This window comes from Eumetopias jubatus, unplaced genomic scaffold (assembly GCF_037043125.1).
Source record: "Eumetopias jubatus isolate StellerSeaLion01/CBP00866 unplaced genomic scaffold, mEumJub1_p1.0 scaffold_17, whole genome shotgun sequence".
Classification (NCBI taxonomy): Eukaryota; Metazoa; Chordata; class Mammalia; order Carnivora; family Otariidae; genus Eumetopias; species Eumetopias jubatus.
The window spans coordinates 15,274,945-15,301,399 of record NW_028274823.1 but is presented as its reverse complement, the minus strand read 5'-3'; the positions used below and the strand labels follow the sequence as shown (position 1 = coordinate 15,301,399).

At 46.5% G+C, this 26,455-nt stretch overlaps 1 protein-coding gene across 2 annotated transcripts in view; it reads right to left on the bottom strand.

Moving 5' to 3' along the window:
• GFRA1 (GDNF family receptor alpha 1) overlaps positions 1–26,455 on the bottom strand; it is a 209,341-nt gene that overhangs the window by 19,137 nt on the left and 163,749 nt on the right. For both annotated transcript variants that reach the window (XM_028121774.2, XM_028121776.2), the window contains 3 exons: positions 23,301–23,410; positions 20,481–20,615; positions 16,526–16,707 (listed from right to left, as the gene is read on the bottom strand). In XM_028121774.2, the coding sequence (XP_027977575.1) occupies positions 16,526–16,707; positions 20,481–20,615; positions 23,301–23,410 (427 nt within the window). The remainder of the gene's footprint in view (positions 1–16,525; positions 16,708–20,480; positions 20,616–23,300; positions 23,411–26,455) is intronic.

Genomic DNA, 26,455 nt, shown 5'->3' with positions numbered 1-26,455 from the left:
TTCATCGAAACAACTATGGTTTCTTTTGTGCTCCTATTGCAATCCTTCATATAATACTGATTTAAATTTGTAAGCAAAACACCAACCATAAGAGCAAAAAATGTTTTGAGAACAAACGTGCCTCTTTTTTTGTTTCCATTTTTTTATTATTATGTTATGTTAATCACCATACTTTACATCATTAGTTTTTGATGCAGTGTTCCAAGATTCATTGTTTGTGCATAACACCCAGTGCTCCACGCAGAACGTGCCCTCCTTAATACCCATCACCAGGCTAACCCATCCTCCCACCCCCTCCCCTCTAGAAGCCTCAGATTTTCAGAGTCCATCGTCTCTCATGGTTCCTCTCCCCCTCCGATTTCCCTCCTTCATTCTTCCCCTCCTGGTATCTTTTTCTTTTTTTTTTTTTTAACATATGTTGCATTATTTGTTTCAGAGGTACAGATCTGTGATTCATCAGTCTTGCACAATTCACAGTGCTCACCATGACACATACCCTCCCCAATGTCTATCACCCAGCCACCCCATCCCTCGCACCCCCCACCACTGCAGCAACCCTCAAGCCTGCCTCTCAGCTGGAGAGAGCAAGGGCCTGAGGTAAGCAGAAGGACAGAGGAGACTAGCTTGGGACATGCAGTCTGCCTTGGGCATTAGGTATTTACAAGAGAACAGAGAGGCTGGCTTTTGTGTTGAGTTGGTTACACGAGGGTCAGTTAAGAGAGCTTCTACTATGGTTTAGAATTTACTCCTGGTATTAGCTTGATTGATAAAAGATGATAAAATGAACGCAGGCTAGGAACGTCTTATTCTTGGCTTTTCAACCATCAGCTTTAATTATAATAATCCCTGCCCTCTTGCTTACCTTCACAGAGTTGTTCTGAGAATCAAATGTGAAAGGGGTAAGTCCTTTAAGACCTCTACTGAGTATTGCTTAGCCTCCCTGTGGTCTCTAGGCTGGTATTCTTGGACTGGGGCAGGGGCTGGAGAAATGCAAACGCTCAAGCTAATTTGGCTGGTGAACATGATATTGAAGAGAACTGGCTCACGATCTTCTGTGAGCCCTTGGATTTAAAAATGAATGCAATGAAAAAGATACAGTCCAGTAAGATATATCAACAGTCCTCCATTAGCTAAGCAGTCCCCCGGGCTTTCTCATTAGTCTCCTGTATGCCATAAAAAGGATGCCTGCAGCCCTGCACTTGTAATTCAACACTAATGGCAAGATGGTGCAGACTCTGTCTCCAGCAGGAAGCCTAACACGGCACTCAAGCTTGTCTTTCTCCATTCCATACTTCCCGGGATCGTCTTGCAGCTATTTCGCTTTTCCCTAAGTTGGAGCAAACACAGGGTGCAAACTACACCAGAGAACCGTGTTTTCCTTCATGGTTAACTTGTTTGATTGATTTATAATATATTCAGACAAGAAGCAATTATGACCTGTATTTTAGAAAATGGTGCCCAATTAACAGTAAGATTATGCCAAACAATGTGTGAAAGACATTTTGGTGTGGGGTAAAGGAGGTGTTTCGTAGAGCAAACATTCAGGGAGTAGGGTAGAAAGGCAACTCGGGACGGCCCTGAAATGAAACATTTGTTTTCTCAAATGTGCAGTCGGGAATGCAAATGTGCAAGAGCAACGGAAAAGATTCATTGTGGTCTCTGATGAGAAGTGCATGAAGCCTGTCTCATCAGACACGCATCCTCATCGCCATCAGATAATATTTATTAAGGCTCTTATTCTCCTGTGCATTTATGTGCAGCTGTGTGCGGCCCCGTAATGGCTCTGTGACTTATGGTGGTAACTAAGGGTTCATATAAAATGCCGTGGTCTGCAGATATAACCGACCCCGGGCTTTTGTTCACCCTCTGTTCAGAAGATGGAGCACTCTTGGTGCTATGAAAAACCAGGTGAAAGCAAACCTTAAAAAACTTTAAAGAAAAGTATGCTTTTAGCAGATAGAGAAAAAAACAATAATTGAGGGAAACCAAGCAGACTCACAGTGAGAATCGTGACCAGTTACCATTCACGACAGCCCCCTCCTGTAACTGACAACCCCATCGGCGCCTCGCCGAACACTCCCAGCCGCTCACAAGACTTTCTGAGTGGAGCTCTCCCCTTTGCACAGATCGGGGAACATGGGCTCGGAGAGGCTGGGACTTTGACTCCCAAACCCATGCATATGGACCCCGTGCCAGACATGGCACAGATTATCTCCCATAACCCTCAGGTCCCTCCGTGGAAGTAGTTCTGGTTATCCTGCTAACAGCTGAGAAGGTGCCAGGGAGACAGTAATAAGCCCAGGGTCACACCTGCTGCCTAGGAGTGCACAGCAATGGCCCCTCTGGGGAGAACTCCTGCCATGTCTCCTCGGGGCCCACCATCCTCAGCTTCCCTTCCAGACAGCCCTGTCCACGGTATGACTCTTCTAGGGCTTCCAAGAGGAGGGGTGCAGTGGAGAGGAGCCTTTTGTTGAACCTCACAAGAGAACGGAGCCATTTTCCTCCCGCACATGAGCTCCACGGCTCAGACACAAGGCAGAGACTGTTACTCAGGGAGGCATGGTTGGTTAGAAGTCCAAAGGATAAAAGGCCAGTAGGGGACAGAAGAAATTGGATTTATTTACAGTATGTGATCTAAGTGTGCTCAGAGGTGTTCCCGTAGGTGACCCAGAACAAGAGAGCATATTTATGGCCAAGGGGGTGCAGACATCCTATCCCTTTTTATTAAGAATGTTTATTATGCGGCAATTGGGTTAAGCAATTGTCCAACTGCTGAATTACTGTCCCTCCGACGGACCAGCCTCACTGCCCTCTAAACCACAGGTGCAGGTGGCCTGACGGCTCTTCCTAGAAGGCACTAAGGGGCCCTAGGCTTCCCATCCCCAACCTTACATTGCTATTCCCATTTTTTTGACAAAAGTGATAAAGACAAGACGTTTGGGAGGAGATGCCGTAAGTGGGTAATCATAACAAATAGCTTCAACTTGAGGCTGGCTCCCTTCTGCAGGGCACACACAGCCTGTATGAGGCCCAAGTCCATGTCCCCGATGAATTTCGGGGTAAAGGTCGTCAAATGCCCCCTTAGTACAAGCTCCTTCTGTCTCATGCTCAAGCACAGACCCACAGGGAAGATGAAATAATGATAAAAACAGCTGCTGGGCTGAATTGGGCTAAGTAACTATGCTGGAGAATTTTAATTTGTGTAATTATTACAACCCTCCCAGGCAGTGGTGCTCATTATTCCCATAGTACATAGGATGAATCCAAGGGTTAAGGAGACAAAGTTACTCTCCACTGAAGTCCACAGGAAGGTCTGATTCTATTGTAGCAAGAAGCCTGATCCTTCAGGGTTTTCTATTCTTAAGCACAACCTCTTTTTCTTAAAAATGAAAACCTTGGAGAACTAACCGTGCTGCTGTTGGCCTACTGTCTGCATGATCCCTTGTCAAGCATTGGCACACTCAATGCTTGGGTTATACACGATCTCAAAGCCAGCTGGGTTTGGGTGTAAATTGAATGAGGGTGTTGCCTGCACTCTCCATAGGACTTCAGAATCACTAAGCGCTACCCCTCACCTTGTTATAATGTCGGGGGTGCCATGTGCTGGGGCATGGAATAGGTACAGACACCAGGTGACTCCTGGAACAGCAAGAATGCCTGCCAGCTTTAGGGACCCTTGCTGATGTGACTGCAACCTGGCAAGGGCTACCCAGATGCCCTTGGGACAGACAGCCTTCAGTTGTTCCCAAGCAGCACCAAATTTCAGCTAGAAGTTCTCTGGAGCTGACCAAGAAGGGGGAACTGAGTGGGAAGCAGAGAAAAGGAGGCCTGCCACAGGGCTCGGACCCAGAGCTGGTCTACCCAAGGATCACTGCACCCAAGGGTCCTGGGACCATGTTCCTGAGCTGTGCCCCACGGTAACTGTGTTTGTGTACTTGGTCCGGAGCCCCCTCTTTCTATTGATTTTAGTTGTCTGACAACATAACCCTGGAAAATCCCAGAAATATAACACCACGATCTATAATTCCAATGACAATGTGAGATAGTGCCTTTTCCCCAGTGCTATATGCTAACACTTTTATTACTCATAATAATAGTATACAATTATAGTATAATGTAGGGCTCCCCATTTTGCCACTCACTCACAGAATGGTGACATATGGGCTATCTGGAGGCATTAATAAGGGACTTCATTAGAGTCAGGAGCTGGGTTTGAAGCAGTGTGATCAAGGGGTCATCTGTAAAACAAAGAACCTTCTCAAGAGAGAACCAATTTACTCCCTGTTCCTGCTAAAGCTCTTCTGGCGTCGCTGGTGTCCACCTCGTGCTTGGCAAACAGGCTTATTCTGGATGTGGGAGATTAGGGATAAAAGACTTTTTTAAAGAAGGAGAAAAAATATAATTCAGAGATACGGCACTCTGTGTGCTTAATCTGGAAGGCTTTGTGGTTGAGAAAAATAGATGCCATGATCTGCCTTTGTTGAAAAGGTGACATCTGGGTTCATTAAAAGGTATACATTAGATTTTGATAAAGGCTATTTTTCTAAGTCATTAAATTGGTATTTAAGAAACTTTATACTCTCCTTCCTTTGAACAATTATTAAACTATAAAATAGAATTGCACAATTGCTAAAACTGTAATCTGAAATTTTACAACAGCTATAAAACCCTATATTATTAAACTATATGAAGATGCTCAAGCCCATTACAACTTTTTAAATGAATTATAAAACCCTTTACTGCTGATAAAATAATCTTAAATTACAGTACTGTGTATTCTAACAATATGTTCAACCAAAGTTTGCTACAATGCAAACATGCCAATCACAAAAAAATCATTACTTGAGTTAAGTTTGCAGAAGCTCACACGTGACAGCAAGACGTTTGTAGGCTGGGCAGGACAGCCCTTCTGCCCCAGGGAGGGGTCCTTCCCCACATTCCTTCCGCCACAGGACCAGCCAAGGATGAGTCTCTCATGTTCAAAGGTTACACAAGAGATACTTAACAGACCCCTGTGCACTGAAGGAAGGCTTGTGGCAATAGTCATTTTTTCCGCTGAAATTCATCCCATAAATGAATTTTTTTTATTTTTTAAAAGATTTTATTTATCTATTTGAGAGACAGAACGAGACAGAGAGAGAGCATGAGAGTGGGGAGGGTCAGAGGGCGAAGCAGACTCCCTCCTGAGCAGGGAGCCCAATGCAGGACTCGATCCCAGGACTCCAGGATCATGACCTGAGCCAAAGGCAGTCGCTTAACCAACTAAACCACCCAGGTGCCCTAAATGAGATTTTTAAACTGTCAAATATTTAGTTATTAAGTACCTGCCCCTCACACATATGTTATGGACTGAATGGGGTTCCCCCAAAATTCATATATGAAAGCCCTATTCCCCGCATCCTCTGGATGGGACTGTGTTTGAAGAGAGGTCTTTAAAGAGGTGATTCAGTGAAAATGAGACTGTTAGGGTGGGCCCCAATCCAGTCTGACTGGTGTCCTTATAAGAAGGGGAGATTTGGACACACAGAGGGACACCGGGGACGCACACAAAGGGAAAGGCCACGTGAAGTCTCAGTGAGAAGGCAGCCATGTGCAAGCCACGGAGAGAGGCCTCAGGAGAAACCAGCTCTGCCCACACCTTCATCTTGGATTTCTGACCTCCAGAGCCATGAGAAATAAATGTCTGTGGTTGAAGCCCCCCAGCACGTGGTGCTTTGTTGCAGGGGCTGAGCACACCGTTGCGGTGGGTGACGCTGCCCTCCGCGGATGGGCCGTGTGTGCACCTACCTACCACGAAGCCTGACCCCCAAGATGAAATGCCTGTTTTTTGGTACCAGTTATATGTTGCAAGCTTCCATGTCTAATGGGGTTTGAATATGCAATTGAAGGCGCATTTCAACATGCTGTATGGCAGCCTTAATGAAGTAATACCCAATTTTTGAGCTCTGAATTCAAGCACTCTCCTCGATGAAGGGCTTTGAAAATGCTCTATAAGCAGTTATTTCAAAAACTGCTTTTACAACAGCCTCTTTCCTCCCAGGGCTAACGTGGGTGGATTCTGGGAGGCAGCTTCCCTCTGAGCTCATCTGCTGGCACCTGGAGCTGGGAAGATTAAGTCCCAAGAGGCCACTGGCAGCCCCTCCACACTGGGAGTAGCCGGGCCCATCACGCCAGGCCCTTAGGCCACTTGGCAGCCTGGTCCAGAGCTCTGCAGTGAGGCTTCCCAGGGAGCCCAGAAGCAGCCTGAGTGGGGGGTCTTGCGGCTTAGCACTTCTGCTAAGGGAAGACACCCCTCACAGCTCATTTCTCCCAGAGTGGGGGGGAATAAACTCACTCTGAGCAGGAGAGCATTATGCAAAGGCACTGTAGGTGTTGCCAACATTTGGATTTTTTTTTTTTTTTTTTTTACAGGACCCACACAACAGTGGGGGCTAGAAAACACTCTGTAATACACAGATATGATGGAGACCTCACAAAGACAGGAAACCAAATACCACACGTGATAGGCAGCACCAAAGTCGTTTTCTTAAACTAAAGGCTCGGGAAAAGGCATCTGTGTTGCCAGAATCACTTAGATTCAGTACATGAGCTGAGGGCTCAGTGGTGAGCATTTGGCACTGGCCGTACGATCCTGCTCAACAGCCCCCCACCCCCCGAAACTCCTCCATGCTCCAGGTCCATGCGTGAAACCTGATGGTGGTGCAGTATACACATTTCCATCCACTCTGGTCATCTGGCAAATGAATCCTTTGAAATGTCACTTGTGGGTGACTTTTCCAAGGTGCCGGGGTGGAGGGGGGTGAAAAAACATTCATCAGAAGAAAGTGACGGTGTGTGGGGCCCTGCAGGCTATGGAGACCAGCAGGTCCTAGGATGATGAGAATCAGGTCGAAAGCCTCAGTTAGTACCATCTGTGATACCATCCACAGGCCCCACTGTAAGGGGAATGTCGCCTTGGGAAAATTAAATGTCCAAACGTGGGCATTTGGTGGCCACTGCGGCCCTTTTTCATTGTTCTTGCCTGCACTACCCTGGAAAGATTTGGTCCAATGTGGCTGCTCGCTTTTCCATCTCCGTAGGCCCCTTACCAGGTAGGGAAACCTGGAAAGACTCTCCAACACCTCCATTTCCCCTGTTGTAAAAAGGAAAGGGGGTCTTTGAGGCAGCCCTCATTTCCTGAATGGTAGTCCTCAGCCAGGGACGATTTTGCCCTCCAGGGGACATGTGGCTCTGTCTGGGGACGTTTGTAGGTGTCACCATTGGGGAAAGGTGCTACTGGCATCTAGAAGGTGGAGGCCAGGGGCGCTGCTCAACATCCTACAGGACACAGGACAGCCCACACAACAAAGGATTTTCAGACCAAAATGTCAAGAGGGCCAAGGTGGAGGAAGTCTGATGTGGGGGAACTCTTCAATTCATGGCCAAGAGATCACCCAACAATCCTTAGAGAAGTTTCCAAGATTGGCAGAGAGGTGCAGAGCCCACCTTCTGCAAAGAATTCCAAAGAAGCAAGTGACCTCCCACAGAGAAGCGTTTGACTCTGAATTACATTTCCAAACCACCACCCTGACAAGGCCTCACCTCTTATCCTTAACAAGCCTGTTCTACAGGAGCAAAGCCCCACAAGACCAGAAAAGCCACTGGAAAATAGGACCCATAAAGCAATGCACAACCCAGCCTGCACCCCTCAGGGCACTTCTCTATGACTGAATGGGACAAAGAGGACCCATGATATCCAAGTGCGGAGAGCTTCTCAAAACTTACAAATAATAAAAACTTACACTGTACCGCCTCTGGGCTTGGTGCTACACTGAGCATACTTTACACGCAGGATCGCATTTAATCCTCAGAATAGCCCAAGGAGGCTCTACCACCGCCATCCCCATTCCAGGGATGAGGAAGTTGAGGCTAAGTAGTTTGCCCAAGGATTCATGGCTGGTAAGTGGCGAAATGAGCCCAAGCTAAGTTCCAACTCCAGCTTTCTTATGAGAAGTTTCACTGTTTGGCCCTAGAATTAAAATTAGAATTTGACTAGCTTTTGATCCTGGTTTCTGGGAGATAACCTTTACATCCTTGGAAGTTCTTGAGTGATAGGAGTATCTTTGGTATTCATGAGCCCTTTGGATCCTACCTGAGTTTACGGTAATGAGATGACTCAGAACGGGGACTGGTCACCAGAGAGACCAACTACGGGCCAAGGGGCTGGAATCATGTGAAGTCAGCCCAACTGCCTGACCTCCAGGGAGCAGAGAAGGGTAGAAGATTGCATTCAATCACAGGCCCAATGGCTCAATCAATCACGCCTGTGTAATGAAACCCCAATTAAAACTCTGGTCACTGGAGCTTCCTGGGGGGTGAATGCATCAATGTGCTGGGAGGGGGACATGTACTGATCCCACAGGGAAAGGGAATGAAAGCTCTCTTCTGGAGACTCTCTCAGACCTCAGCCTCAGTATCTCTCCATTTGGCTAGTCCTGATTTGTATTCTTTACAATAAAACCATAATCCTAAGTATAGTGCTTTCCTGAGTTCTGAGTCATTCTAGCGGATTGAATCTGAGGGGCCGTGGGAAGCCCTGAATTTGTAGCTGGTTGGCCAGAAGTGCTGGTGGCCTGGGGACCCCTGAAGTGTGGCTGGCTACTAAAGTCAGGGCCATCTTAATCTTTAGTGTCTGTGTTGTCTCTGAGAGCTGGCGCCAGAACTGAGTTCTAGGGACACCAGTTGGTGTCAGAATAGGTATTGTTTCCTTTCTCTATGGCAGTTTATGAACCAGTCTGGCATCTCCATCTGCCAGATGTTCCACAAGAATGTAGGGACTGATTTTAATCTCTATTGAGTGAATAATGTTACCTAGAAACAAAAAGGTAAAGTGCTCTGATTTAGGTAATACAGTGCAGTCATTTAAAACACATAAAGGAAAGAACCTCCTTTTCTCTTTCTCCTCTCCTGATCCAGCCTCTCTGTGTCTCAGGCAATAGTATTGTCTGAAAAAATGGGAATAATAATAGTACTGACTTCATGAGATTACTGTGGGGATTAAGTGAGTGAATATATATATATACACACACACACATATATATATATAATGTGCTTAGAACCGTACTCGGCTCATGGGAAGAGCTTATACACATTTACTTTATTAATACCCAACCATAAAAACCAGAGGTGATGTGTGTTATCAAAGCAAATAGTTCTGGGTTCTGTCGTATTGGATGGTTTATAATGTTTCTCAGAGGAGGGTTTGGGGACCACTGGTGTCTACGATACCATGTAGGGGACATTACTAACATTTTTAATTTTAATATTTACTGATTATAATGTATAGAGAACTAGCACACTGATTCATGTATGTGTCACATATGTTTTTAACAGCTTCAGATGACTCTAAAATGATAGTATTTATATAAATAAGTATATCTAGTAATTGAGTTTTTTGTTTTGTTTTGTTTTTAATCAGAGAGAGAGAGTGTGCGTGCACAAGCAGGGGGAGCGGCAGGCAGAGGGAGAAGCAGGCTCCCCGCTGAGCAAGGAGCCCAATGCGGGACTTGATCCCAGGACCCTGGGATCGTGACCTGAACCGAAGGCAGCCGCTTAACTGGCTGAGCCATCCAGGTGTCCCTAGTAATTGAGTTTAAAGATGAATATGAAGCAAATCATAGTACTGGCAGAATGCAGATATGGGAAAGAATCAAAGTCTTGGTGTCAGAGGCTGAGACGCTGGGCTGGTTCTCAGACGCGATCTTTTCTGCAACTAGGACTGTTTCCTATTTACAGCTGTGTCACCTCTTCCCAAGGTCAACGCTGGTTAAAGGGATGTGGCAATAGCCCCTGGTAGACAGTCCCACTCTGGGATCCAGGCTGGACCAAGATCTGACTACTGTCACGGCCTCGGTCATACCACCAAGAAGCTGGTTGTTAGGATGACACTCCCAGGAGACTCCTTCTAGGCATGGGGAGATGGAGTTTGGAACAGTCATAACCCCTCAAGACCCGGTCCTTTCTTTACTGCCGTTTGGTTTCCCACCCTCCTTGTCTTGGTGTCCAAAGTACACCTGTACTTTCCCTCCTTCCTTAAGACTTTCTACAGTGACCAGTTCTTAGAATCGGCTGGATATCACTCCGTTCCAATGGTTCTTACAAATTAAGAAAGCACAGTCTAAAGAGCTCCATCTTTTTCCCTCCATGGACACCCAGCCTCTGGGAAGAGCCCTTCCTTTATAGTCCCAGGGTCCGGAGTTAAAAGCACTTCTCATCAACCACGCTAAGAGTGGTGGCCACTTACCATGTGGAGAGGGTTGGACAGTCATGCTGGGCCCTTTGGGTAAGGGGAACCAGGTTTTTAAATCTCACAGCCAACTTGAGAGGCAGGTGATACCGTATAGCAGATATTCAGAGAAGGTAGGAAACGTGCCCTAGGTCACAGAGCAATAGGAACTGAGCCAGGGTTCTCACTCAGGTCCATGTGACCCCCAAAGCTCATGCTCTTCCCAGCAAAGCCACTCCTAGGCTGTCAACCACAGGCTAAAGGACAGTGCTGAGGAGGTGCCCGCAGGGTCTGCCCACTGGCACGTATGGACTGAGCACCGGGGTGAGCGTCCCCAAGCCAGGGCCCACTGTGGAAGGAAGCACCGTACTCTCTCCCCTTCCAGCTTCCCGCCTGCCCACCAATCATCCCGTGCAAAATCCCACCACCCTGGCCTTGCAATCAAGTGCCTCTTCTCCAGTGGAAGATTAACAGGACGCCAAAGCACCCCATTGCTCTGCTAGCATAAATTGCAAGAAAAACATTTAGAATATTGATTAAGTGCTTCATGCTCGAAGATTTAAATTTACCTCCTGTATTTCCAGGATTAGCTGACATAATGGGGTCAGTCTGCTGGCACAAATGATTTACAGAACACCCATTGGCAACTTGCCTTTTAAAACTCAACACTGAACATTTTCACTTGGTCACAGCCAGAGGAGTCCTGGGCATTTAGCAGGTTTGGATAATTGCCTTCCTGCCGCCACATCTAGAACTTCTAGGGTCTGGCCCTGGGAAGAGCTTTGAAATCATTTCCAGTCTGGTCTGGCCCTATCAGGTACAAAGAGACTTTGTTTAGGTGATGGGGTACTGGGGCGGTGGAGGGATATGCTGTTCTTCCAGGATGGAAAATTTTGTTTCAGGTCTAGATGATTTTCAATATTCCGATATTCAATATTCTAATTAAATATTTGAATACTCTAATATGTAGGGGGTAAATGGATGGGCAAATCTTGTCTGCCCTCTCCTCCTCTTATCAGTCGGCGAACATCCTGCATCCTACAAGCACCCAGCCCACTTCTATAAGCTTCAAACTGTACTCTGCGAAGAGAAGGAACTGTATCGAGTCAAGGAGGCCAGGGATTAAAATCCAGTGGATGTTGCAGGTTCTCTGCTCCAGGAAAGATGCCCACCCTCAAGGCCTTTGCCCCACAGCCCATGGAGGGCCATTCTAAGTGTCCCTGTGGTGGGATCTTTGGGGCTAGTGTGGTCTGACCACCAAAGCAGATGATGGGCTATTGGTGGGGAAGAGAACAGGAGCCCTCGGTTCTGCACTGGGGATTTCTGCACTGGTAGTAAGCATTCTCACAACGACCATCCACTGGAGATGCTCACATTTCTTCATGACTGAGAAAACCACGTTGCTGGTTTCTTTCTAGAATGCTGTCTTAAAAGTCCCACTAGGGAGAGGGGAGGAGCCCTACTTGAGCTCTGTCTACAACCTCTGGCCCTCCATGTCTCTCCACAGAGATGTTTTCTTTGGCTCCTAAGAAAAACTGACTTTGGTTGTGGCTCTCACTGTTCCCTGGAGCTCTCCAACCGCTCACAGCTATCCCATACCCACCCGCTAGCCCTGGATCGGAGTGTGTGTGTCCCTCAGGCTACCAGACTTTCTCTTGTCAATCACAGCTCTTCTGAGGGGCAAGAGAGTGGAAAAGGGCAGAGACAGCAGTTTTCCCCAGAGTCCTCAGCCACAGCCCCTGGGCTGCCTTCCCCAGACTCTAGTACCCTGTTAGACCATGGAATCCAAGACCTACAAATGCCACTTTAAGGGGTCTTGTCTTTAAGCTTCCAGAATTAAGTGGTGTAGAATGAGGCAAAGTAGGGATTTTTCCAACACTTACTTACATCTCCCAAAGATATTTACTTTAAATAAGTGACAAGTACAGTCCATTTGGTTTAAATATCCTGAGCTCTTTTCAGCTAGCAGACCACTCAAGTGCACAGAAGATGAAATAATTGGTAGAATTTTTAATCTTCCTTTGTTTTTCATGTGACCACTTTGTACAAGTCAAAGGGATATGCCAACAATAGCACAGCCTGCGTCATGCTTGTTACTAATATGACTGCCAATTAATCTTGACATGGGAGCTTGGCGGTTTACCCAAAACCTGGTATTTTATCACCTCAGGGGGTTAGCACTTGGACATTTCTATGACATTTTATACTAATCAATCAACTTTCCTTTTTTAAAGACAAGCCTTTCATAGGAACTGCAGATGAGTCCTATATGCCCCACACCCAAGGCCACCCATTTCCCCAAAAGAATTGCATCTGGTTTGTTGATTATTACACTTTGAAGCCGACTTTTGAAAATGTTTATTCTTACTTCTTCCCTTCCAAAGGGGAAATCTATCTCAAATGTTAAGACAGGAACTCAAGTCCCCAAGAGTTTTCTCATATTATTGTATATTTTAAAATATTACAAGAGGGTGCCTCTCGAGGGAAGTGACCTTTACAGCTGCCAAAGATAGTTGACTTTCTCCGAATCTGTTACCAATGGATCCCAAGCTGGTTTAAGTCAATTCTATTCTGAGGAATGACACACATGGCTGGGACAAACGCCATTCTAAGATATTTCTAGGACCCCCTGGCGAATGATAATTTATCTGGAGACAGCCAGGCAGGCAAAAGAAGGACAGATGGGGAGAATGAGTCTCCTGAGAGCCCTCCTCCAAAGTGAAAGTCCTAAATCAGCGCCAGGGACCATGTTCTAGGGGTGAGGGCCCTTCTCTCATCACTCGCTGATCCCCCATCCTCTGGCCTCCAGTGGTTCTTTCAACTGTTGTTAGTATGGGTCATTCGAAAGACCTTACCAAGCTGCGAAAAGTTTTACTGGCAAACTCTCAGTCTTTCCCTATTCCCCGTCTCCTGGAATGGCATGCGCTCTATGTTTTCCCTATTACTTGAATAGCTGCCTTCAGAGAACATTGGGACATACGGCTCTCTCAAACCCAGCTTTTTTTTCCCTGCCGCCTTTTCTAGCCTCTCCTTTTCTGCTGTTTACTTCCTCTTTTCTGTCCATTTCGCATTCAAAGAAAGAGCCCAGGTTGGTTGTCCAAGGTCATGGAACGAGGCAGAGAAGTACACTGGCCTTGGGACAGAAATCCCAGGCCCTCCAAAGCATTGCCGTGTGATTCTGGTTAAGTCACTAGCTTTTCCCTGCCTCTGTTGCTTTAGGTGTAAAAGGGAAGGATGTCTGTAAGCAAGGCACACCACCACTGTCCATCTGCTGTAAAGGGACCCTGTGGCCAACTGACTGGGCATCAGACATCACATATGACATTTTAAAAGTACCATTCTGGAGTGTTCGCTCTGCCCAGGCCCTGAAGCATTACTCCTGTTTAACCCCCTCAACTCTGGCAGCTCGGCCATCCTCGAGTTTTGCGGAAGCTGAGGCTCGGAGAAGCCATGGTGCTGGTGACGATGAGAGCCTGGGTCTGAACACAGGCTTGGCTGCAGAGCCCGTGCCCTCACTCCCCGCCTCACGTGTGCAAAAATGGGCTCAAGCAGGCCATCCCCTTAGGAGGAAAGGTGAGGTTTGGTAGAACCCTGAAGGACTCCCCAGAAGTGAAATGCTGTTTAGCTCCAAGATATGTGTGTCCTGTGTGTGTGTGTGTGTGTGTGTGTCCCAGGGAAGACAAGTATGGCTGCGCCCTCATGCCCTGGTCATCCCACACTTCTATTTCCCCCTCCCTCCGCCGAGAAGTTAAATAGCAGCCTCAACATAAACACCATGCTTTTACTTTGCCCCTCTATTTATGAGGCAGACTTCCTATCACTAATACAGGGGAAGGCAAGGCGCCGTTTCTTGGGAACAGAGCTCATGTGTCCCCCGACGTTGCCAGGGCAACCTTGCAGCAGTACAGAGTCCTCCTTGCCGGGGGGGGGGGGGGGGGGATTGGACAGATCTGTGTCGGAGGCACAATATTGTGTGGCCAAGACATGCGTGCACCACAGGAAGCAGAAGTCAGGCGCTGTGATCTGGGGGGGTAGGGTGGGGGCTGGGGGAGCAGGGCACAGGCAGGTGCGGAGAATGTCTCCTTATGGCTGACAGAGTCCTCTCTCAGTTTCCTCTTAGAGGAAACTAATTTCATGGGATTTCCAATAATGGCTATTCTTCTGAAACGCCATCTATTAATTTGGTCTGACTTCCCAAAAATGTTAACAAGCTGTGCCTTTGCCCATTATTTGGAGGTTCATTGAGGAGAGATTTTTTTTTTTTTTTTGAGTGCCCATCTCCATGAAGTTTCCAAAACACAGAAGGGGCTCAATAAACAGGCTAAACGCTCCCTCCGCAGCCATGCTCTGTGTGCTCAGACACGTGCAGAGAAGAACGTGGTTTTGCCACTGCCAGAGCTTGCCTCCTGTACCAGTCAGGAACCATCTCTGGCCCACTCTTATCACCGAAGGACACCACGGTCCAATACCTTATCTGGCCACTTGTCTTACTGGTGCCAGAACCTGAGTGGACCCAAGAAGAACAGAAGGGTGGCCAAGGAGGAGGCAGGACGCCGAGCACCCGCCAGAGACAAAGAACAGATCCTGTGTCTGTGGTACGATGTCTGGCTCCAGGCTCGCCTCCCTCCAGCTGGGGGGCTTTGTGCCAGTCACCTCCCCTCCCTGAGCCTGAGGGCTCTGCTGCAAGATGGAGCAGTTAGAGGCTGTAATTGTCGCCAAGCCTCCTCCTACTTCTGGTGGTTTCTGCAGTGATTTGGACATTGGACGTGCTCAGGAAATGTTTCAGAGGCATGAAGAGAATCTGGTTGACCTCAGGCGGTGCGGCTCCCCTCCCTGACTTCTCCTCAGTGCTGTGCGTGTGAGTGGGTGTGAGCATGTCTGCGGGTCTGTGACACAGGAGGATGGGACGGAGACCAACAGTCAGCTGAGTGGCATGTAGGATATCCAAGAAGAAGGGAGACATTGGGGGAGAGAAGACAGTAAGCAAACCAGAAGCAGAGGAACTGCCCCAGTGGTCTGTAGGGAACAAAGAGGATTGTGAATTAAGACGGTATTGGGCAAAAGAAGGTTTCTGGTGAACATTCTGGTGAGCCTGATCCTCGGTGGCAGCAGAGTGGGGAGAGAAGGGAGAATATACTCCAGTGACGGGTGTGTAGTGACAGCACAGTGCTTGGTGCATGTGCCTTTCCCCAGTATGGCAGGCAGCAGAAATCCTCACGCAGTCACAACGACCCCCAAAATATAGGAAGAACCACGAGAGCACCGAGAGCCTCCTGGATTCCCAGCACCAGTTCTGTGACTCACAAGCTCTGGAGGCTCCAGCCGAAGTGTTACTTCACCAAGCCCCGGTGTCCTCAAGTGCAAGAACAAGGCTAACAGTAATACCCCTTACTCTCCCACAGCCGTCAAGAGGATAACAGCCAGAGAGGTAAGGTGTGCGAAAATACTTTGCAGACATATAAATATGTAGTCTTGCTAAGTAAGTAGCTGAATACTCATTACTACAAAAAAAAAAAAAAAAATCAATAAAAAGGTAGAATAAACACTCTGCTGTGACAAAAGGCAGGAAACTTTTGTTTGCATGCCATCGTGGTTCTGCCCTTGGAGATCTGGATTAACCCCAGGGAAGTCTCCTGGCCATTCCCACTGGCCTCTAGTTCCATGAGGGGCTTTGGGCAGGGCGGCTCCACATAGTTCCTCCTACTTCAGAAAAGCATTTTCTTCTGCTTCTGGAAGAACGAAGCCATACAGACTCTACACTGGAGTTAACACTTCACTAGTGACAGTGTCTCTGGTTAACCTTTAGACAGAGTTACCGACTCCACGTTAAGTTTAAATGACAGTGGTGGCTACCAACCTAAGAGCATCTTCTCTTTCAATAGGCTACTGCTTTGTAGAGGACAGAGAATAAGCATAATAAATAAACCAGTACCATTTCGGCTCTGCCACTCCACGAACAGAGGATTAAAGATTCATCTGCCCAGCCCCCTCATTCCACAGGTGAAGACACCAAGGCCAGCTCTGGGGACCCTAACCAAAGTCACACTCCCAGCAGATGGGAGTCAGTCCCAAAGCTCGTCTTTCTTCCTCTCTGTGGCACTTCACAATCTCCATTTATCACGGTTAAAATGCACTTTTAAGATTCAAACCCAAGCAGTCCTCCATCATTAGCCATCTATCTTGAGATGCATTGCAGGAAACTGGTCCGGGCTTCCCCCTCTACAACTGAGCTCCAAAGGGGGCTTTGGCCCCCGCTCTTACCTGCAAATTTGCACAAGGTGGTAAAACATGAGTGGGGATTTCATTCTCAGACCCTGCTGGCGCCAGGGGCTTGTTCTTGGCCCGGAAGGCTGTGGTGGTGGTGACAGTGGTGGTCTGAACTGGGAGGGCTGGCTGCCACACGGTCACATCAGAACCATTACCAAAGGCTTGAATTGCATTTTCTGCAGTAAAACAGGAGGAAATCCAATTTCAAAGTCAAGCAGCAAATGTAACAGACAGGATACATAAAGCCAGAGAGGCACACTAGAAATTCTGATTACAGTATTGGACTTCCCTGAACAAAATCCATCCATCCCTCCACCCTACACATGCTGAGAGCCAGCCATTAGGTCAGGTGATCAAAAATCAATTCGTTCATTAAACACTGAGATGGACACTTAGGTATGCTCAAAGTGCAACAAACAGTGTTCCTGTTTATGTACCAGGGGCTGAGCAAGATCCTTGCCCTGAAATACTCATCAGTCAAGTGCTTCAAAACCCAGCCTTGAACCTGTTTTTGGGGGGATCACCATCATTGACCCATCTTCCAAGAACATCCCTGTACTCTGTTAAAATACTATACTAAAAGCAAACAAGTTGGCGTTTTTTTTTTTTAAGTAACATATCCCTAATTATGAGGCAACTTGATGACATCCACGCTAATTTGGCAGGCAGTAAAATCAAACAGCAAAAGATGTGACTCACTACCATAGAGCACTCTACACAGGCTCTGAGCAGCTACTATGAGCCAGGCATTGCTCAAAGTACAGATGCAACCAGTTTCTTTAAAAGAAAAAAAGTCTACCCCAATCTCATCAATATATAGTGAAAATTTAAGTAAGATTATTTTTCCCCTTTCTGCTCCCAGTCTTCCAAACAAAATCTGCATAATTAGGTAGGAGCAGCCCTGCTTAAATGAAAAGTTTAAAATGCAAAACTTTAAAAGCTTATTACAATTTCATGGGATTAGATTGTTTTTATGGCAAGAGTAAATTGGTTGTGTGTTGTTCCCCTCCTCAAAATGAATTAAAAACAGTTTTTAATCAGGTCCTCAGGGACTTGGCCTGGCTTTAGGAATTTTTTATTTCATATTCATTGTATAAGAAATCAAACTCCTCCATTTGAGACCTGACTGTGCAAATTGTCAATATATGATTCTTAGCTGGCATTTTCTGATATACAAGACGAATAATTTAAGCCTAATCTTCCTCTTAGAAGTGACATTTTGTTCTAAAATTGTTATCCTTTAAGTTCAGCAAATTGGAAGCTTGTTTTCTCAAACAACATTTTTTAGGCTGTAAGAAACAGCTTCGAATTAATATAAATGCTTTTTATCCTCCCAGCCACGTTACATGGCTTAACGGGTGGGTGTGATGCCGAGAAAGAGGTATATGGGGGGACAGGTTTCCCTGAATGACCCAGAACCACCACCACCACAAGCCGCAGAATGCTCCTTTCTCCTTCCTGTTCAGACACGGAGATTCAGGAGACCCCTGCCATTTACTGGCACTACCTGAGCTTTTCCGTGTGGTTGCTTTGCCGCGTGGGGAGTCTGCACCCTTGCTCGTTCATTTACTGAAATGTCACTGGAACACAGACTAAGAGCCCGGCGCTGCTCTGTGCTGGCCATGCAGCAGTGAACATCAAGGACAGCAACAGACAAAACCCCTGCCCTCATGGAGATCCCATGCCCCTGCTGGGGAGGGTATCAAGTGAAACACAGAATCCATTCAGTGCTGAGAAATGACTGGAGGAAATGAAGTGGGGGTGAGAGCGGAAGGGGGAAGTGCGGTTCTGATAGAGCGGTCCAGGGAGGCGAAGGTGCATCTGGAGAAAGACCCGAGTGACAGTCCCTCCTAACCTACCTCCATCTCCAGCTCATTCTTCTCTCTTCCCCTCACCCTGGCCATGCACCTTGGCTTAAAAATAACTGTGTTTCCCCCCAATAACCAGAAATAAACAATCAGTTAAAGTTGTGTTCATGATAGAGGAATCTGGGAGAGATCTGGTTAATCCAAAGGCAGCAGAATTGGGTTACTGCATTTGGTTTGGAATCTATAAATTTCAATTCCTTCTACTCTAGAGCCTTTTGCAGGAGAGTGGATTGACGGCGCTGTGTCTTTGGTGGACTGTGCCCCTTCTCATCGAAGTATAAATGGAATGACTATGAAAAATTCTGGCTGGCTTTGGTCCCTGTTGAAGACCAAATGTATTTATTTTTATTGAAAAGTCATTAGCAAAAAGAGGCCAGACCAGTCTCCCCTTCGCCAAAATATTATTAAGCAGGGACACCTTTAGTTTCTCCATGAGGGAGAGGTTTTCCAGCCAATGTGACTGTCATCTTTTCTCACACTGACCTACACTGTCATTGCTTTATCTTCATTAAAACTTGCATTCTGCCAAAAGACTGTGCAGGATGTGGAAAAGAAGGATATATACATACTTTTCTTTTTTTAAGCCAAGACCAAACAAGAGATCTAAGGTACACTTCACACTGTCTCAGCAAATGTCTCCATACTTCCCACTAGTTCTGTGGTTTTCAGTTTCACTTAGGTGTCCAGAAGCTTGTGTTGGTTTTAAGACGATTAAAACATTTGGTTACAGCCACATCACTGAAGTACCTAGTAAGCAAATCATTTAGATTTGTCTTTTCAACAAAGGAAACTATAAAGAGGTTTTAGAATAAGTAACACTTAAAAGCTTTTCCATGTACACATGGTAAATTGTTAGCTAATTCTCTGGTCATCAATCACTGTATAGCAGAGCATCATGGAGAGTTGTCACAGCTCTCAGAGAGGTGGCTGGACCTTAACTCCTAGAGGCTGGCTCCAACATCTCTCACCAGGAAGTCACACCTGGTCCCCAGTGTTCAGCCATATATTCTCGTCCAATGGGCCTTTTATTATCAGGCATGACACAAAAGCCTCAGGGGACAGGGGCTGTAGAAGAAGGAACTTGGGCTTCAGATCCATCTCTGGCATGGAGGGTCCATGTGAATAACAGCTGTTTACTCAACTGTGAAATGGAGATGCTCATACCTAGATCTCCTAGGACTCTTGTGCAGATTACAGTAAATGAGATAATGTATACATTGCACTCCCTATAGAGTGAGTTGAGGGCACCCAATAAATTAACGGCGGCTGCCACAAAATGAGAGCGAGGTACTCAAGCATCTCCGCTGGATCATCACCTCAAGCAGTGTGCATCTCCGTGGATCAAAGGGAGACCTGGCACAGTCTGATGAATGCCCATTGTTTTCACCTGTACATTTCTCTCTATCCCTCTCCCTTCGGGAACGAACCGTGTTTCCACATTGCCCCAAGCAAACTGCAATAATAACCGATACTATTTCCAAGCAGGAACAACCTCCCCTCTCCCCCCTGCCGGCCCCCAAGTGCTCATCTCTGCCTCCCGAGATAACTGACGTCCTGAGGCTCCTGGCTGCATTGCCAGCTTATCCCGCTCAAGAATTGTGGCTTCTCCTCTGAGCCAACCCTGAACATCCAGGGGGCTATTGATGTTAATGTTCTAATTTTTCTCAGCGAGCCCTTGGAGGCTTACCCCCATCTAATTTGTCTGAGCTTCTCACACCGTACATTGCGCCCAGGTTTTAAGAACCTTTGGAACAGACTTCGTGCTGGTTGCCAACATCAAAATTTGATCTGTGGGTAGAAGTGTTCTATCTGACATAATGTACCCTCCGTTGTTTGAATCTCTTGCTCTCTTAGGCCTTTGGATTCACAGACTTGGCAGCACCCACTCGATCTGTTCCCTGCTGCATTGCGCAGTATGGCCAAGAGATGCTGGATTCACCATCAGGGAGCAGGAAAAAAGCCAGAGAGAGAGAGAAAGAGAGAGCAAGACGAGGCAGGCACAAGAAACACAAAGATGCAGCTTGAACACAAAGAGGACAGTGTGTTTGTGTGTTTGCTTTTTTTTTTTTTTGTAAACTCACTAAGACAAGTATTGTCCTTGAAGAAGTTCAAAAATTTCAAGCATTCTTCTATATCATTCCCACTGTTGCTGCAGTCACACCATGGAGCCACGCTGAGGCTACTGGAGTCTATGTAGTTGGGGGTCATGACCGTACCTAAAAAAGTAAAAACAAGGCATCTTGTTCTTATGTGATCGTACAGACTTTTATCTAGCCTAAAAAGAAACAAATGTTCCTCTGATGGTGGATGCACCACGGATAATTACAAACATTGTGTTTGCTGAGTGAGAAATTATGTTAAGCGGTGCATTTTCTTGGCAATTTATCTTAAGCACATAAAATAATTTACACATTTACTTAAAAAATTATAACGGGACTCCTTGAGCTGCACTTAGGGTATTTTTTCTGCCCAAATGGTATGGATGTTACAGAGTAGGAGAGAATTAACTTCAAATGCATGAGTTGCCAAATCCCTTGCATTTCCTTGAAAATGTCATTAATCTTCATAAATAGACAGAGCTGGTTTTACATGTCTTAAAAATCCCTTTAGGACTTTGCATCCACTTCCCTCAGAAGCAAATGGCTTCTTCAAAGTAACACAGGGAAGCTTAGAAGCTATCCTTTGGGTTACCCCACATCCGGAACATATATAATGAGGCCTCTGCTCACCAGACTTTCAACTGATTTAAATAAAGTCTTCCAAGTTGCGAAGGAATTGGAAATAAACAGTGGAAATTCTCTAAGCTCGTGGCTTTTAGAGTATTGTCTCAATAGTCCCCAAAAGTCCTCAAAGAAATGCTGGGTGGTCTCACTTGCCTACATCTTCCTATATTCATGGTTTTTCTGATGAGTCTGCGCTGGCGCAAATAAACAATGCATTTATACTTAATACAACCCAAATGTCTTCTTCTGGGTGGCTCGCACCAGGCGATGCCTATTCATGCCAAGAAGCGTTCTGGTTTTCTGTATTTTGTGGACGTAAGAAGTAATAGGTGGTCAGTGAGCCACAGGATATATTTGGTTCATAAACAGAAAAAAAAAATTCTTTGTAAGCTCTTCTGGGTCAAAGACGTATCTTTTTTACCCTACATTCCTTACCAATTTGAACTACATTATTTCCCATTATACCTTGGGATGGGAATTTTGACCCACAGCAGACAGTGAGTTAGGTAACTTTGGATGAGAAAAGAAAAGGTACCCCAAACCCCGAGTCAAGAGGTTAAAATGTGTCTACTAAGTATCCACTGAATGCAGGGCATCATGATGGATCCCTGACATATGGAAGAAGCAGGTGCAAGCTTTGTCCTGAAATATGTTTAGAACCCAGTGACCAGAGCGGAGGGAAAGATCTAGACCCAAGAGGGAAATAAATTTTGGTCTGTAAAATGCATTGCTTCAACCATTTCATTCCATTCCATGATGAGTATTTCATCATCTTGGGCATGTAATGGTTTGCCAAGCCAGAAATGCCTGGCAGCCCTGTGCCTTGGCCCCTCATGGAGGAGTTAATGAACACATGCCTGGAAGGATATGGACTAAAGTGTTAATAGGGATTACGTCTGGGAGTCGAGTTGTAGATCCTTCCTACTGTCTCCTTTGGGTTTCTCTGTAATTTTTTTTAACTTTTTATAATGAGCATGGCTTAATTATTTCCATTGTTTCTTAAGCTCATAATTCCATAGTTGATAAGTAACCCCTACCAGAGACCAAATTACTTAAGAAAAGGAAAGAGTGAATGCAAATTTGGAATACTGACTCAAGGAAGATACACCCATTGGGATACAGCCACAAAAATGCTAAACAACATGGTGAAAGGTCTTGCCCAAGAGAACACAGGTATCCTTTCAAAAAACGCTGGGATGAGTGTGCAGGCACCTATAATATCCCCGCATTAAGCACCATTGTTGATTTTCCCAAAAGCTCTTGCTGAAGACACTCTGGTGACAAAAAAAAAAAAAAAAAGGGTCTGTCCTGTCATTCTTGGTGGGAAGCTCTTCCCGCCTGGTGACTTGTGCGATCGTGGCAGGAACACACACCCTGGCTGAGCCGTCACACTTCTGACAAGTGTGATTTCCCTCACCCTTCCACAGCCCTCACTACGTGTTTGTCCTCAAATGTCAATGGTGACGGAGCCCTGCCACCGAGGCTTCCTCAGGCCCTGGGACCCGGAACACCTGCCTTTCTTCCTGTCTGCCTCTTTTAAGCCACAGACACAAATTTCTGATTCTTCGCACTCACTGGTACCCTAACTGCACTCTCACCCAGAATGCCAAGAACCTCGTTCTGCAAAAGCCTCAGGTGTTGAGAGGCGGAAAACACTGTTTCTGCTGGTCTGTTCTCAGGGAACCATTTTAGGCTCCATCACCCCCTGCCCACCAGGAGCTGAATTACCAACAATATTAACAGTGAGAAGGACCCCGGGATAGTTAGGGGTTTTATTCCCATTTCTGGGGAATAACCTTTTTTATTTCCCCAGACAGAATGCCTTCCAAGTGCCCTAATTCAATGAGCTCAGATTGACTTGCTTCCCTCTTCCGCAGCCATGTTGTTTGTTTGTTTGCTTCCTCCTGTTGTTCTGTGTGGGCGGTTCTCCCTCCCCCCAACCCCCCCCCCCCGGGGGATGCTTCTCAGGCGCTCAGACCTGCACTGTCTTATGCCCTGCTTCCTGCCTCTGCCTCTGCATAGCCGTGAACCCCGGGTTTCCCAGGGGATCAAAACCCCAGCACAGAGGGTTACTGGGCGATTTTTTCCTTTTACAGACGGTGGCGAGCTGCAATGGGAAGAGTCTGTGAGTCTTTGTAAACCACACTTCCCTCCCGTCCGGCTTCTCCCTGATCTTACCAATAAGCCCTGAGTAGGCGAGGAGGCAGTCAGCATAGTTTTCCTTTAGACAGCTGCTGGAAGACCTTGACTCGGGTTGGCAGTTGGTAAGAAAGTCCGCAAGGCGAGACCTGCAATGGAAAGAAAGGGCAAGTGGTGAGTTTTGAAATACCCTAAACTTCTGGACCAATGTAAACTTTTCTTTTTTCCTTCATCGATATGCCTTTTTCTGCACCAAAAAAAAAAAAAAAAAAAAAAGATATAGAAAGTGTGTGCTCTGAGGATGTTAGCACCCCCTTATCCAACCTCCCCCCACACAACCGTCCCCTCCTTCCCCCAGACCTTTACCCACCTGTGTGTCTGCTTATTTGCAGAGAAGTCTTCAGGGCCTGTAACTGGAGAAATCTAGATGCTTTGAAGTTTCCATTCAATATTTATTTCTGACAGACTTATTTGCATCTTTAGGAAATATGCTTCTCTACACACTCACCAGAGAGCCACACTGGGAAAATATTTACTTTATACAGAAACATGTCCCTGGCATCCAAATAGGATCCTACAGCCCATCTGCTCCCGTAATTCCTGCTGGCTTTAAAAATACGTGTATTTGTCTTGTAAGTTATCTCTCATTCACCAGCCCAGGGGACAGGGATTGATTCCAGCCAAGTGACACTGAGGAGGAGCTCACCACTCCAGAACCGAAGGGAAAAGCAGGAGGTGATGCTCACTCTAGGCATTGTTTCACTGTGTGACTGGGCCTTCCAGGGGAGGTGGTGCCTGGAGGGGCCACTGACCAATTGCTGCATCTGTCTGCAGTTTGGAAACTGCCCAGGGGCCTGCGTGGTCCACTGGGAAGCCCTGAGTGGTGGCGAAATTGCAGAGCCTCAGAGGTGGAGAGGGGGCAACAGACATGCTGGTCTGGGGAGGCAGAGGGCTCTTTGTGGCCAACTGGCTGTTTTTCAATCTGAAGAGGATATTGTTGGAGAAATCCTGAATGAGAGCAGGGCCACCAGAGGTCATCTCAGCAGACAACAGCTCTGCTTCTAAGCAAAGAACACAATGGACTTCAAGAGAATTTAAATTATCCGGCGATTATGGGAGACAATGGACGGCTGTCTCAGCTTTTTTCTCTTCAGCTGACCCAAATTGGCAGCCACCATACATAGTGCTGTTTTTACTTCCTTCCACCCAAAAAACTGTGTTTACTTAGCATACCTTAGGTTATATGCGAGCTCGCGTGGCGGCGGGGCAGAACAAGGGAGCATGTGCGGAGATCACGGAGGTAAAAGGTCTGCAGGAAGCTCATTATGTGTCCCTTTACTACCACTGTAACTATCGGGGAGTTAAAAGGCCCAATGAAATCATCTAAATTCATAGCACACTGCAAAGGCTGCAGGGTGTTTGTGAGGGACTGGTCTCTCCTTGAACCCTTTTAAGCAGGGGTATCTGAGCCTCCCTAGCTGCGCTGATCTGGGCCCTCTGTCTGTGGGTGCCTGGTTCCATCACTGTCAATCCCCAGGGCAGATGCTGGAGCAAAGCTTTATTTTCTTTGCACCTGACAGTTCTCAGAGAGGACCCTTCATCCCGCTTCCTGAGTAGGGCCATGTGCTGAAGCTAAGTGGCTTGGCAAAATCCTCCAAATGAGACTTGTGAGTGAGCCTGTCTACGTGTCCTGGATCTCCCACTGTCTAAGCCTCGTTGGTGTTTTCGGACTCTAACAGAACACACTGAAGGGCATAAAACCTGGCCATTTTCTGTAGCCTGGTTAGAGGTTTTATTTTTCTGAGGAAATCCCTAAAGGTGGCTCAGACTTAACTCAACTGGCTCCAATGGCATCCAGCTTGGACTGAGTATTAATTTCAGAAGACTTTTCCTGGTCATGAAAGTTAATGATCTAGTGCTGTTGGGCTTCTAACTTTGCAAAGGCCAATTGTGGTTCAGGCAGCTGGGGTTCCAGTTCTGCCCACAACCTGAGCAGCTCTCTGACCTGGCAGCTCTGTGCTCCCAGGCTGTCCCCCAGAGATGGACAAAAGATCGTTTTGTCTCCAAGTCCCTGTTTCTTATAGTTTCTCAAGCAGACTATTAACTGAACGGCACCGGGATGCGGATTACTATCCTTCAGCGCGAGGCTAATGCCACCAGACTCATTTCGCTTAACAACCTCAGAATTGACTCACAATGGGACTCTGGAATGAAAGGCTAATTGAGTCAGTCTGCTGCAGAGAGTATGACCCTGATTGGGAGGATAAAACCAGATACACTGCTCTGAGCAGAAGACCAGATAGGCTGGCTTGTGAGAGAAGATTGTCAGCACAGATCCTAAGATGCACATGGCCAGTGGACAGAAAGAGTTTCAAGATAATGATGATCACGCGCAGCATCGCCAAAACACTGACATTTGACTGTTTTTTTCACATTCGACCCACTGACATTTCTACTTCGGAGACAGGACGGTTAACCTCAGAGGACTCACATTTTGCAAAGAGAAAAACTGAAGTTTACATCATATTGTGCTGGAGCCAGCTCATGACTGGCTGACTGGTCCATCTTCAGGGATCTTGCGAGTTGGTTAACATCACAGTGCTGGCTTGAGAGTAACCTTGAAGGGAGTATTTACACCGCAGTGATCAGCAAACACCACAAATCAGGGCTTTGTGTCATTCTTGGATAACCAGCTATTTAGTAGTATGTATTGGCACAACCCTGTTTAAGGACCAGTATGAGGTATTCAATCCTACCGATAAAGCACATGTCATGTCTTGGGAGTGAAGGGCCAGCCCAACATTCCCATGCACCTTTGGGCCAAATGAAATGGTGTAGGACCATTTAATCTCCAGTCTTTAGGGCCTCGCAAAGAAAGAAGAGTCAGCCCTCAAACACCCTTCCTTCCTAACATCTTCTCTGTCCTCTGAATTCTCTTAGAGCAAATTACAGAAATGGTTACAGATAGTTACATGTACAGATAAAGCTCTGAGTTCCAGTCAGTTCCAAAGTGCCACGGCCCAAATGCTGTGTCAAGTGCCTGAGATGCAGTGATGCATAAGTTCTCCGTCTCTGAACTCAAATCACCCACCCAGAGAAACAAGGAAACAGAGTACAGTGATACTGTGGCTAGTTCTTGATAAGAGGCAGACAGGCTGCTAATAAAAGTAATATCTAACGTGAATGAAGGATTT